Source organism: Anolis carolinensis, chromosome 4 (genome assembly GCF_035594765.1).
Source record: "Anolis carolinensis isolate JA03-04 chromosome 4, rAnoCar3.1.pri, whole genome shotgun sequence".
NCBI lineage: Eukaryota > Metazoa > Chordata > Lepidosauria > Squamata > Dactyloidae > Anolis > Anolis carolinensis.
The window spans coordinates 141,220,552-141,234,080 of record NC_085844.1 but is presented as its reverse complement, the minus strand read 5'-3'; the positions used below and the strand labels follow the sequence as shown (position 1 = coordinate 141,234,080).

Sequence of the window (13,529 nt, the reverse complement as noted above, 5' to 3'; positions counted from 1 at the left end):
ATTTTTGAATCTCAACTTTTGTTCTCTTCACCTATGTATAGCTGCTCACCTTCAAAAGTATGCAATTTTAGGATGATTGCAACAATTGTACTTGGCACAATGTGCAGAAAGTCAGTTGTAACAGCAGTAAGCTATCTACCAACAGAAATCTTTAGGAAACATTATTGCCTGAAGTTTTATGAGAAGATATGCAGTTAAGTGAGTAAGATAAAACTAACTGCAAGAGCCAAAGTACAAACTAGTTATATATAATCTTTTAGATAAATTGGTAGGAAGTTGATGAAGTTATCAAGCAAATAAAATGGCAAACCTTTCTAGAAAAGAATCAGACCACTTTCTGCAAAGGTTTTGTTATAACTCGCCCTGAAAAAACAAATTCAGAGGATTCTGATCTGGAGGATTCTCCTGCTTTAGACGGCAGTCCCTCCTCATTAGCTGAACACTCAAAGGCCAGTGTAGTTGGTGCTGGCATTTTGGATCCCCACCCCTCATGCATAGGATGCTAGGAAAGGCCTCTTTCATTTTCAGAGTGGCAACTGACTTTTTCTCATAAAGGTGGTAAACTAGCATGAAGCAGGACTGTCACCTTTGCTGGTAGTTTTTATCACACAGTGCTGTGTACAACCCATTTCCTGTCTTCCGCCTCCCCACAACAAACCCATCCCCTTTGATAAACAGGGAAACCCATCAATAGCTCATGACGGTCTTATCTCTTCGTGAGGTGAGCCTGATCCATGGGGGGGGGGGGGAGGTTGTCCCACTCTCTCGTTCCCCCCTTACAATAATTTGTTGATTTAAATGTGTATGTGTTGTTGTTTTTTTACTAGCCTTAACTAGAATTGTAAAGTTGTTTGTAAACACACACACACATATATATAAATTAAAAATTAATGAAACAGTTGAATCGCAGGAAGCTGGAGTTACGCTCCAAAAAGAAAGTACTGCTGCAGCATGTCAAAACTGCAGATCATTGCAGTTATGCCACTAAGGAGTGGTGCAATAATGATCTTCTCTCTTGACAGTTTCTCTGACTAAAGTTTAATTTTTCATGATCAAAATCACTCTAGTTAAGTGATCCGGGGAAAATGCTTTGAATGACCCTTGAAAAGTTAATAGTAAAACTTGTACTATGGGCAAGAGTCATAGTCCATTCCTTAGATTTTCCTTGGTCTGTTTTTGACCTTCACATGTTTACCTAGCCAACAGTGAAGGGACAGGTTTTCTTCTCTGCAATGAGAAGCAAGAGGTTTTTTTATTATTATTCTGCGTTTATTAGGATGGACAAAAGAGGATTTGGTGTATATTTGCAAAAGGGTGAAATAAAGAGATAACTCAGGTTGATTTCAAAAAAAAATTCTAATTTACTCTTTACTTTCTTTAAAACATGTACTAAAATCAGAAACATAGTGGCTATTTTTCTTGAGTAGTTTTTGTCAAATGATGAAAGCAACCATAAAAGACAAGAAACATTGTTATTTTACAGTTACTTGGCTGGCTAGCGACACCGTCTGCAACTGAGGCCTAATTGTTGATTTTTCAGCATAACCAGATTAGTCTAAGGTCCTTTCATATTTTTCTATAGAAAAAAAAGACAGAATGTGAAAAATACAAGGAATATATTTTGAAGCAATTGTTGTTTTTGAGATAAACAGGAGATTTTCTGAAAATGTTTAAATAAACACTCCAGTGCCATATGTTCATGACTTGAATTTGAGAAATAAATCTACTTCCTTGGAAGCATAGTCATGGCAAAGGTGAGTTTTCTGTGACAAAAATTCTTAGAATAACAGAAAACAGTAACTCCATTAGGTTCAGCAAAAATGATGTTTAAACCTTAGAAAGAAATTGTCAACTTTAATTAAATATTGACAGTGTAATCCATATAATGCTTCCCTGTGAGATATGATGTGTGCGTGTTCAATGGTTATTCCAGCAACAGTGTTGCATTAGAAAAAAAATGGCATTTGTAGATGCATATGTTCTTTTCAATTACATTTCTGTGATGTGGAATTTAACTTAAGGTCAGCATTAAATCCTTTGTGGTGTACTGTTGTGAAAAGATTTTAACTCCAAAATTGGAAGGTTAAGTAGGCTCAGATTGCATTGTAGTAAGTGATATGTGGTCTGCTCTTCTCCACTCGCATGTCATGGTTTCCACTTTGTAGTCCCATTTCTTAGGGTTAGCTCTGCATCTTTGGTGCCAGAGCACAATCTGTTCAGCACCTTCCAAATTGCCCAGTTTTCTGTGTTCCCAGGGGGAAGTTTCTCATCTGGTATCAGCCACTTATTGAGATTCTGGGTTTTAACCTGCCACTTTTGGACTCTCACTTGCCAAGGTGTTTCTGCGAGTATTTCTGTAGATCTTAGGAAGCTATTTCTTGATTTAAGGCATTAGCTTGCTGGCTGATATCTGAACAGAGAATGGGCCAGAGATGTCAATGCCTTGGCGCTTTCATTACAAGCTGCTACTTCCTGATTGATGTCAGGTGGTGCAATACTGACTAAGGAGTAGTGTTGTGCATTTGTGTGGAATTGCAGTGCATTCTGGTATGTTCCATTCGTATGGCCCTATTTTCGTTTTGGGTGCTACTTCCAAAAATGGGCACCTATACAAATGGCGTTTTGGAGAAGGTCCGAAACAAAACAAATATTTTTGTACCTGCCAGGGCTTCTCTCTTCTCCTCCACTTATTTGTGTAAAGCAAAGGAAAAATAAAACCCTTACTGTAATTCCATCAGCGTGTGTGCCGAACACCTCCACTTCAGGGTCTGGTGCGCTTGCGCGTTTTGGGCCTGTTCTCCAGACACATTCTTCTTGGAAAAAGACTGCATCTGGCAAGCAGGCCCCTGAAACAGAGTGCTGAAATAGTGCATCTTACTTGGCGCTCCGCTTCAAACCAAACACCAAGCGCATTTTCAGGGTCTGAAGTGGAGCGCTGAGTAAGATGCTCTATTTTGGTGCTCCGCTTCAGGGCATGCTGGCAGGTCTGCTTGCCAGATACAGTCTTTTTCCAAGGAGAATGGTGAGCAGGTCCAAAACGTGTGCTTGCACCAGACCCTGAAGATGTGCTGTGTCCACACACACCGATGGAGTTACAGTAAGGTTTTTTTCCCTTTGCTTTACACAGTTAAGGGGGGAGAAAAGAGAAGCACCCTTGCAGGCATGAAAATCAAACAATAAACAGTGACTGTTGCCACTTTTCATTCATTTCACTGGTGTTTCTAAACCGGAAGGGGTGTATCGTTTCATGTATTCTGAATAAACAAAATGGTACGGAAACACCAATGAAACGGATGAAACAGTAACTGAGTCCATGTCTACTAAGCAGTATGATTTCTCCATCGTCTAAACTGTGGTGCTATGAATTTTCTATATCTGTGTAAATGTATTATTGTGAGGCTATGATGGAGAATGGTTTCTTGGAGGTTTATTGCATTTTGTACAAGATTAAAAGGAAATGTATTTTGCAGTAAATATTTTATGAAGTTTAAGTTCTCAGTGTCATTATCTTCAATAGCAATGTACTTTTATTCTGCCTAAACTGTGGTACAGTAGAGTCTCACCTATCCAACATAAACGGGCCGGCAGAATGTTGGATAAGCGAATATGTTGGATAATAAGGAGGGATTAAGGAAAATAATAATAATAATAATAATAATAACTTTATTTTTATACCCCACCTCTATCTCCCCGGAGGGGACTCAGGGCGGCTTACATGGGGCCAAGCCCGAATAAAAACAGTAGCAGTATAAAACACAACAATAGACAACAACTTGCACAATAAAAAAATAAAATAAAAAAAATAAAATAAAACATTAGCCAATAAAAAACAAGAACTAATAAAAACATGGATTAAAACTGAGAGATTGTAAAAGTAGACTGGGTAAGGTGCACCATATAAATATTGTAAACACAAGGTGACTGATAAAGTGCTGCAAATTCTGGAAGTGCAAATTGGGATGGGAATAGACCCTGTGTCTATATCGAGTTGACAAAGGTAAAAGGTGCAAACCGGTACAAGAATGGTCACAGATACAGATTGCTTCTGGATTAGCAATCTTTATCTAAAGGCTTGAGTAAAGAGCCAGGTTTTCAAGCTCTTTCTGAATGCTACCAGGGTGGGGGCTTGCCTGATTTCCCTGGGGAGCGAGTTCCAGAGCTGGGGGGCCACCACGGAGAAGGCCCTCTCTCTCGTCCCCACCAACCGTGCTTGTGACGGAGGTGGGAGCGAGAGGAGGGCCTCCCCCAACGAACGAAGAGATCGTGCAGGTTCGTAGGGGGAGAGGCGATCACTAAGGTAGGAGGGTCCCAAACCGTTCAGGGCTTTGTAGGTGATCACTTGCACCTTGAATTGGGTCCGGAAGGTGAACGGCAGCCAGTGGAGCTCCTTAAGCAGGAGGGTTGACCGCTCCCTATAATTTGCTCCAGTTAGAAGCAAGGCTGCCGAACGTTGAACTAGTTGGAGTTTCCGGGCCGTCTTCAAGGGCAGCCCCACGTAGAGTGCATTGCAATAGTCCAGTCTAGAGGTAACTAAGGCATGGACCACCGTGGCCAGATCAGACTTCACGAGGTAAGGTCGCAGTTGGCGCACAAGTTTTAATTGTGCAAAGGCCCTCCCGGCCACCGCCGACACCTGAGCATCAAGCGTCAGTGCTGAGTCCAGGAGGACCCCCAAACTGCGGACCTGCGCCTTCAGGGGGAGTGCGACCCCGTCAAGCACAGGTAGCCACCCAATACCCCGATCGGACATACGACTGACCTGGAGGACCTCTGTCTTGTCGGGATTAAGCTTCAGCTTATTCGCCCTCATCCAGCCCATCACAGCTGCCAAGCACTGGTTCAGTATCTGGGGGGCTTCCTTGGAGTTCGGTGGAAAGGAGTAGTAGAGTTGAGTGTCATCTGCGTAGAGATGGCACCGAACTCCAAAACTCCGGATGACCTCTCCCAGCGGTTTCATGTAGATGTTAAAAAGCATGGGGGACAGAATGGAACCTTGCGGGACCCCACAGGTCAAAGGCCAGGGGTCCGAGCAGGTGTCCCCCAGCTTCACCAACTGGGAACGGCCCTCCAGGAAGGACTGAAGCCACGACAGAGCCATGCCCCCAAGGCCCATCCCGGAGAGCCGTCCCAGAAGGATACCATGGTCGATGGTATCGAAAGCCGCTGAGATGTCCAAGAGAACCAGCAGGGTCACACTCCCCCTGTCCAGCTCCCTGCGGAGGTCATCCACCAAGGCGACCAAAGCCGTCTCAGTACTGTGCCCAGGTCTAAAGCCAGACTGCGATGGGTCCAGAAAATCGGTGTCATCCAGGAAACCCTGGAGCTGCGAGGCAACCACCCGCTCCAGGACCTTGCCCAAGAAAGGGAGGTTCGAGATTGGTCTGTAGTTGTTTAGAATGGCCGAATCAAGGGAGGCCTTCTTCAATATAGGCCTCACTATGGCCTGTTTGAGGACATATGGAAATTTGCCTTGATCCAAAGAGGCATTAATTATAATCACAAACCACTCTACCAACCCTCCTCTGGCCAATTTAATTAGCCACGAGGGGCAAGGGTCTATTAAACAAAGCCTATTAAACATCAAATTAGGTTATGATTTTACAAATTAAGCACCAAAACATCATGTTATACAACAAATTTGACAGAAAAAGTAGTTCAATACGCAGTAATGCCATGTAGTAATTACTGTATTTACGAATTTAGCACCAAAATATCACAGTATTGAAAAGATTGACTACAAAAATGCGTTGGATAATCCAGAACATTGGATAAGCAAGTGTTGGATAAGTGAGACTCTACTATATATGGGGAAAATTGGTATAATATTTTTCCTAATAAAAGTTGAGAATATCTTATCCAGAATTTTGAAGCCAAAATCCAAAATTATCCATATGGTTGGCTTAGATAGTAGCACTTTTATTGTCTGAGGGTTCAAACCTATCATGGGGCCTATCCGGAATTCTACACTGGATTTTGACCCTGGAATAATTGGTCAGTGTTGATGTGCCCTTAGTTATGGTATGAGCTGATTTATTTGTTTTATACCTTTTATAACTTTCTTCACTGTATCCATAGCATCCATTTTTCTTGTGAAACAAAAATATGTCTATTATTTAATTCCTGGTGTTCATGCAAACTTATATTTGTGTAGACGATTATATACATTTCGCTTGGTCCTTTCTGTCCACCATTATATGTGAAGGGAAAGGGAAGACTGACTAGTTTTATGTGCTTCCCTGAAGTTCCAACAAATTTCCCAATTTAGAAACCTGTCTTTTCTACCTAGCAAGGAAAGCTAACAAATACCTCACTAAGGTTTCAAGGATCTTTTGCAAGTTTCAATAAACAAATGGACAGGAACAATCCAGTAGGCATTGAACTGATGTTACTGATATAATCAGTGACGTCGATTTGTAAATAGTCCAGTTTTAAGCTTGATGTTTCAGACACTCTTTGCAGATTAATTGTACATTTGTTTTAGGCACAAATATCTCAAAATGCATTAAATCATACTAGAGTGAAACAATAATGGTTCCTGTCCCATTGAAAATATAAAATTCAGTGTTTCCATCTGTGTTTAAGCACTGATACGATCACACTGGTAATTTGGCAGGTATTGGGGTAGTGTTAGGCTGAGAAATGAAGTAAACAGCCTTCTACAGCATAAATTTTGTAATTTGTTCTTTTTAAAAAATCTATTTTTCAAACTAGGTCTTATAGCATGGATGAGTGGTCTGACAATTAATATACACTCTGATCACATTTTGAGGAATCTCAGAAAACCAGGAGAGACAGGCTATAAAATACCAAGAGGTAAGTAATGCACTGTAGAAAGCTACTGTTCAAATACTTCACTGAAGTATTGGTACTTTATTTTGAAACATCCTAATTTTAAAGACCCCCAATATATTTATGAATTCTAGATGATGCAGGAGTTGATTGAAGCTGTAATCTTGTATTCACTAACGTAAGAATAGGTCCCATTGAAGCCAGTGCCTTATTTCCAAATGGAATTGCAATTTGAACTTTTTTGTGATTTCTACATGTTCTGGTCCCCATATATCCATTTTCAAATCACCCTGGACTCTAAAATAGACAGATCATCTTCCTCTCTCCATCCTACTTTCAAACCCTCTGGACTCTAGTTTTCTTGTCACTAAAATTATTAAAGTTGTAGTCTTGTAACAGGGTAGAAAGTAGCAAGTATGATTGCCAGATTTTGTCATGGAAAAAAGATCACTGCTGCTGCTTTCCCAGTGCAACCCAAGGCAGTCTTTCTTTTCTGTGCTCATGTACATGGTTGGCCCTGTCTTTAGGCAGAACAAAGAAGCAAGCTGCGAGGAGCACTGCAGGCCATGATGGCAACTTACTTTCTCCCTATTGCAGCTGCTTGCCCAACTACTTCCTTCTCTGCCTCCTCTCTCCCCCTTCCATAGACATGTGCCAGGCACTCAGATTAATTGCTGTGTTTGTATTCACAGTGAGCAGGACTAAAGAATTCTATTACATATTTAAGAGTTGACCAGATGTGTCAAAAGAAGGACATTTGTATGTGGCAAATGCTCTTTCTTCCATCTCAGGCAATAACACAAAAGCATTAGAAGGAAATGACTACAATGCTTTAACCATTCTGAAGCTATCTACTAAGTGTGGCATTGTCATTAGTCAACCCCAATTAAAAGTACATTGAAAGTATTTTGTTTCTAGAATATAACTTCCTTTTGCAAGGGTTCCAACTCCCAGCTGATGTAGTCAGACATGGCATGATTTAAAATTAAAGTAATCTTTACATTGTTATTGTATTCACAGTCTTTTTAATAGCTATCTGTAATGTAACTCCAGAAATTTCAGGTTTCTTAAGTCATCATTCAAACAAGTTTTGTTCTTTAGGAGGAATGTTTGAATATGTAACTGCAGCAAATTACTTTGGAGAAGTTCTCGAATGGTTTGGATTTGCTCTTGCCTGCTGCACCATAGAAAGTGCTGCTTTTGCCATCAGCACATTAATGATACTAGGATTACGATCATACAAGCACCATGAGTAAGTTTTTAGAAATTATATTTTCTTGGTAATTTTCATTTGAGTTGATATAATAAGACAATTATTTTAAATTCATAATGTGTCAAACTGTCTCAGTGGAAAGGAAGAGGGGCAAGGCATATCCTCAAACAGCACAACATTTTCCTAGACTCAGAGTTGCAACTAAACTTAGTTAAACTGAGCACATAAAGATAGTGTACTTTCTAATCAAAAAGTCCCAGCATTTTGACCACAAAGCCGTAGCTCCAGGATACCACTCATTACTGCCTGTTCCTAAGATTTTTTAAAAAAATCTTTGAAGGAATTACAAAAACTACCTAGATAATATCTAAGATTGTAATGGTAGGGAAAAGGCAGGTGAATATTGACCTGGTGTAAATATACTGCTCAGTTTTTACAATCAAGGTTATTTTACTCAGAATAATGCTCATTTAAGGAATTCAACAGATGTTGTGCGTGTATGTTTAATACAGATGCCATGTGCTAGAAAAGTTTTAGATTCATCCAGACCAAATTCCAAAGGGAACTCTTATCAATCCCAGATGAATATATGGACTGGAGTAATATTTCCAATGAAATTTGTATATTAAATATTTCCAATGAAATAGAATATTTCCTAAATATTGGACACCTACTTCAGCCTGTGGAAATTGTGTGTGATGGGTTATATTATGTTTATTTAAGTTCAATTATGTATTATTCTTATTTAGTTTTATAAATTTATTTTGAGATTGTTTTATCCACTGTTTTGATTCGATTTATCATTATTTTTGACATTAAATGTTTGAAATTTTGTTATTTTTGTTGGAAACTGCCCTGAGTTCCCTTGGGGAGATAGGGCGAGGTACAAATAAAGTATCATCATCACCACCACCATCACCATCATCATATGTACTTATACTGTATTAAATTGGTGAGGCACTCAAAAGACTACCGTTTAAAGTTTTTATTAAATATATATAATGACTATTCCAAGTGGCTGGAAAATTCCAAGCAAATAAAAAGTGGTCAGAAGTCTGAAATTTTATGCTGGGCATTTTATGTGAAGACAGATGATTGCCCCAACAGGAAAAACAGTACATCATCAAATCCGATTGGGAGCAGATTACACAATTTTTAAGTACAAAGGTTTGGCTGTGCAAGCAATAAGTTGCTTGGAGTAGTAGAAGGCAATGTTTGTTGAGAGGAAGCTCTCAGATCATCTCATAAATACCATTTAGTTTTTAAATTATTAATCTCTCATCTACGACTATATACAGTCCAGCACAATGAATGTCTAAAGTGGATGGAACAGGTGTTGTTATGAGTACATGCAAAGATTACATAAACCAGAGTTGCAATCCTCAATTGATTCCTATTCCAGACTAAGAGCTCAGATTTAAAGTTTGTAGGAAAACATAAATCTTTTTCTTAAAAGTAGTTTGCTATGGCTAGATACTGGATAACATTTTACATTTTGAGGCATTAATCCATTTGTTACTTTAAATCCTGTGAACAAATATGAATAGAATAAGTTAAAACCTATGTAAGTTCCACTGATTCAATGTGTATGGTTTAATTGAAACAGATAGATTTGGCCCATATAATTTTGTGGAACTGAGAATGCCATCAGCAAGTTAGCTGTTAGCCAACATCAGATTGAGGCATCTTTGCATCATCATAATTGGTGTGTGCGTGTGTGTGTGTGTGTGTGTACGCACACATGCATCTAAGCTAACTTAAAAATGCCCCCCCCCCCCCCAAAAAAAAGCAAACCTTGTTTTTGTCATTTTATATAAGGGGTACTATTTTACTATGCTATTGTTTATAATGAAATGACAGCATCAACACATTTTGTAACGACTGCAACCAAAACTCAGAGGATATGAAGGGCCCACTTACATGATAGTATAGATATGTAATAAATAAAGAAATCACTGCATTGACAATCAACTGTTTTCAAATTTCCTGTTTAAATATCTGTCCTATGCCAAACCAGGCCTTTTATCCTCTTAGTGAAGCAATTCTTAAGATGTGGAATATTGATTTTCTTAAGATAGTCAAACAGAAGAAATGCTCCACTATAATAAGTCTCTTGACTCATGAAATGGTGTGCTTGGGTACTCTTAACTTGCATTTCTGAACTATAAAGACACCTCTTAATTTAGTACAAATGTAAACAATTTGATCCATATGATATCGCTCACTATTACTACTTCTTTTTCAGGTGGTACCAAAAAAAGTTTGAAGACTATCCACGCAACAGGAAAATACTTATTCCCTATGTGTTCTGAATTCCATCTCATACTCTCTGCTGCTTCTGAAATATTACTGCTGCTATAGAAGAAGAAGTTGGCTAAATAATCTCTGGTGCTATTGTGAAAAAAGAAATGAAAATGAAAGGTTGGCTAAAGATTTCTGGTGCAGATAAGGAAGGATGTTTTTTTTAGAGTGTGCCTCTGATGAGAAAATATATTCCTTGTAAAATCATAGAATTGGAAGAGACCAGTTTCAGTGCTTTCAACTATGATACAGTTCCAAGTGGAATAGGAGCACAGTCTCTTCAAATGTGTGGCTGACAAAACATGGAAATAAATTCCTGCATGTCAGGGTGATGGACTGGATGGCCCTTGTAGTCTTTTCCAACTCTAGCTTCTATCATTCTAAATTAGGTGGACAGGAATTATCTCCAGGAAAGGACATGGCTAATGTAGAGCATTTCTTTGCTGCTTGTTATACATTTCTAGGACCATTGTGTGTCCTGCAACTCTGTTTCATCCCCTTAAGAAACTTCTCACTAGAGCAGAACTGTTGAAATGAATAGAATCTGTCACAGCTAAAGTAAAACCGTGTTTAATTTAGCTGAGGATATTGAAAAAGAGGGTTCAAATGTTTTACTATATGGAATATCTTCAGTGTTTTGGTCTAGGAATATACTCTAGGAGTCTACCAAACATGTCCAATATGATCATCATAGACAATCCCTTGTAGCTGAGTATGATCGCCTTCCAAGTGTAGATCTTAGAGACCTATTCTTAATTTGCATGTTCTTTTGCAGTGAGAACATCGATTTCCAGGTCGAAGGCGGTCCTGACAGGGATTGGCATGACACGCCTTCCTTTTGACACATTTCTCCCTTTCGCCCTTCATTTGTGCCTCTTCGATTCCACAGCACTGTTAGTAACAGCTGACCTCATATTAGAACGCTCGAGGGCCAGGGTATCCCAGTTCTCAGTGTCTATTCCACAGTTTTTAAGGTTAGCTTTATAAGCTTAACATATCCAATATGATGCCACACCTTTCAGGATGGAATATCTGACTTGTCTCACATTTTAACACCTTGATTCCTCTTATCTTTGAAAACAAATCAAACAATTAACTGATTTATGATGGGACAAAGAAGGTTGCCTTATGCAAAACTTTTATTTTTCCAAGTGAAAGACTATAATATAAACAATGGCTAAAATGTTGATTGTTATACATAAAACAGAAAGATTAGAAAAAGTCTTTGGTAGTAAAATTAGTATCCAATGATTGCTTTTCACATTTTTTTCTCTGCTCTTTTTTCTGAAAATGAATGACTTTTTTGTCCATTTGATAAAATGAAGAACACTTATCAGAATAATTTACACCATGCTTTATCATCTCTTAAGATGCTACCTTTCCATGTGTTTGGCAATTTGTAGATTATTTTTACAAATACAGTAGAATCTCCCTTATCCAGGCTGTGGCACAGGCTGTTGAGCAACCAGCTGCAACACATCACTCTGACCAAGAGGTCATGAGTTCAAGGACCTGAGTCAATACGGTTCAGAAGAAATATTTCACTTACCATTTATAGTTTGATAAATTGTATTTAATAGGTTTAAATGAGAAATTGCCAAGTACAGTGATGTCTTGCTGACATTTCTTCAAATACTACTCATGGAATATTACTCACAGGGAACAAATACTGGTGCTTTTTAGTCTAATATGGTCATTTGTACTTAATGTATTTTGTCTTATTATTGATGAAATAAAACTATTTTCCTACTCATAATTATTGTATTGCATTATTATTAGTAAAACTGCAGCAATGGTGTTTAAATTGTTCATATAACATGATAAAAATAAACAATGTAACACAGCCCCAATTTTTCAGGATATTTTCTTAGTGAAACAGTGATTAAACATTCTTTAGTCAATCTGCTATAGCCCCAAAAGAATGAGAAAAGTGTTCTTGGTTACAAATCAGCCATTGGTTGGTAAACTTGTTTGCCTTGGATGCTCAGGCCCAGTTCTCTCCACACCATCTACCCAACATAAAAATGAATTAATATTTATATTCCTTTGTCATTCTGGCCACTTCTTCCAGATAAATAATCTGTGAATTCTTTTCTAATCATCCCCATCTGACCAGGAGCCTTTCTATGAGTCAAAATAGAAGGTGGTTCCCGACAGTGCGAAAATCCATATTTTAGATCTAAGTCAAATAAATCCTAGAACCTTACACACAGACATGTAAGTCCGGTGACATGGTCCCCTGCTGTCCTCACAGTCCTCTGTAGCCAACCAAGATGAAGGGTGGACAGAGGACATCCAGTAGGAGGCTTTTTTAAAAAAAATCCCTCCCTTATGCGCTGGACCGTATATGCACACATATGAATATCTTAATATAAATACAAGCATATTTGCATATGTGCATATGAGGTCCAGCGCATAACAGGGATTTTTAAAAAAACTTCTGTCAGATCTCTATTTCCTCAATTCTTAATTCAACCTCTGTTTAAGATTATAAAAGGTAAAATAAAGAGTTTCAGAGTGTTCTAATTGTGCTCCGTTTGTGATTCTATGCAGGAAGAAGTCTATACAGGGAGGGGGGAAGAAACCACATGTTTTGCATGACTACAGGGATATATAGTCATGCAAAGGTGCGTATTTTTTTTAGCAGAATTGAATTTTAAGTGCACCTTTTTAACACGTGCTTTTTAGCTCTTAACCCATTTCCTCCCGCACTTCGGCTAAATGTTGTTTTGCCACCCTTACTCCTTTTAACCCAGTTACTTCTAAGTTTTACAGCATGTGTAGAAAGGCCCTGAGGAAGGTCAATTTAGTAGAGAAGAAGAGCAAAGTTTTAGCTGTGCAGATTCAGAGGGAATGTTGTTGCCCCAACCCTTCCTAACTTGCCATTAGAACAATAGTTGATGGCATGTATATATCGCACTCAGTGGCTACCTCTTTTTTATCTCTGTGTGTGCGCACCTTAAGGTCATCTGTCAGTTTATGGTAATCTCATACATTTCATAGGGTTTTCTTAGGTAGTAAATGTATATAAGTGGTTTTGTCACTTCTTTCCTCTGAAATATTGTCTGTAGCACCAGGCATTCATGGACAACCTCCGATCCAGAGCTGCCCTGCTTAGCTTTGAAGATCAGATGGCACCTTTAGGGTTTGCATTTTATTAAAATGTTTCATGAGATTTCTATTTTTATCTCCTATCTGGTATTTGAGTCATGTGGGCTCACATTAC

At 38.7% G+C, this 13,529-nt stretch overlaps 1 protein-coding gene across 1 annotated transcript in view; it reads left to right on the top strand.

The window, feature by feature from the left end:
- The window catches only part of srd5a1 (steroid 5 alpha-reductase 1), a 43,156-nt gene extending 31,097 nt beyond the window's left edge, over positions 1-12,059 (top strand). Inside the window, exons 3-5 of the mRNA XM_003220033.4 lie at positions 6,712-6,813; positions 7,891-8,041; positions 10,248-12,059. Coding sequence (XP_003220081.2) covers positions 6,712-6,813; positions 7,891-8,041; positions 10,248-10,314 — 320 coding nt within the window. The 3' untranslated portion in view covers positions 10,315-12,059. The remainder of the gene's footprint in view (positions 1-6,711; positions 6,814-7,890; positions 8,042-10,247) is intronic.
- Positions 12,060-13,529: the final 1,470 nt, after the last annotated feature.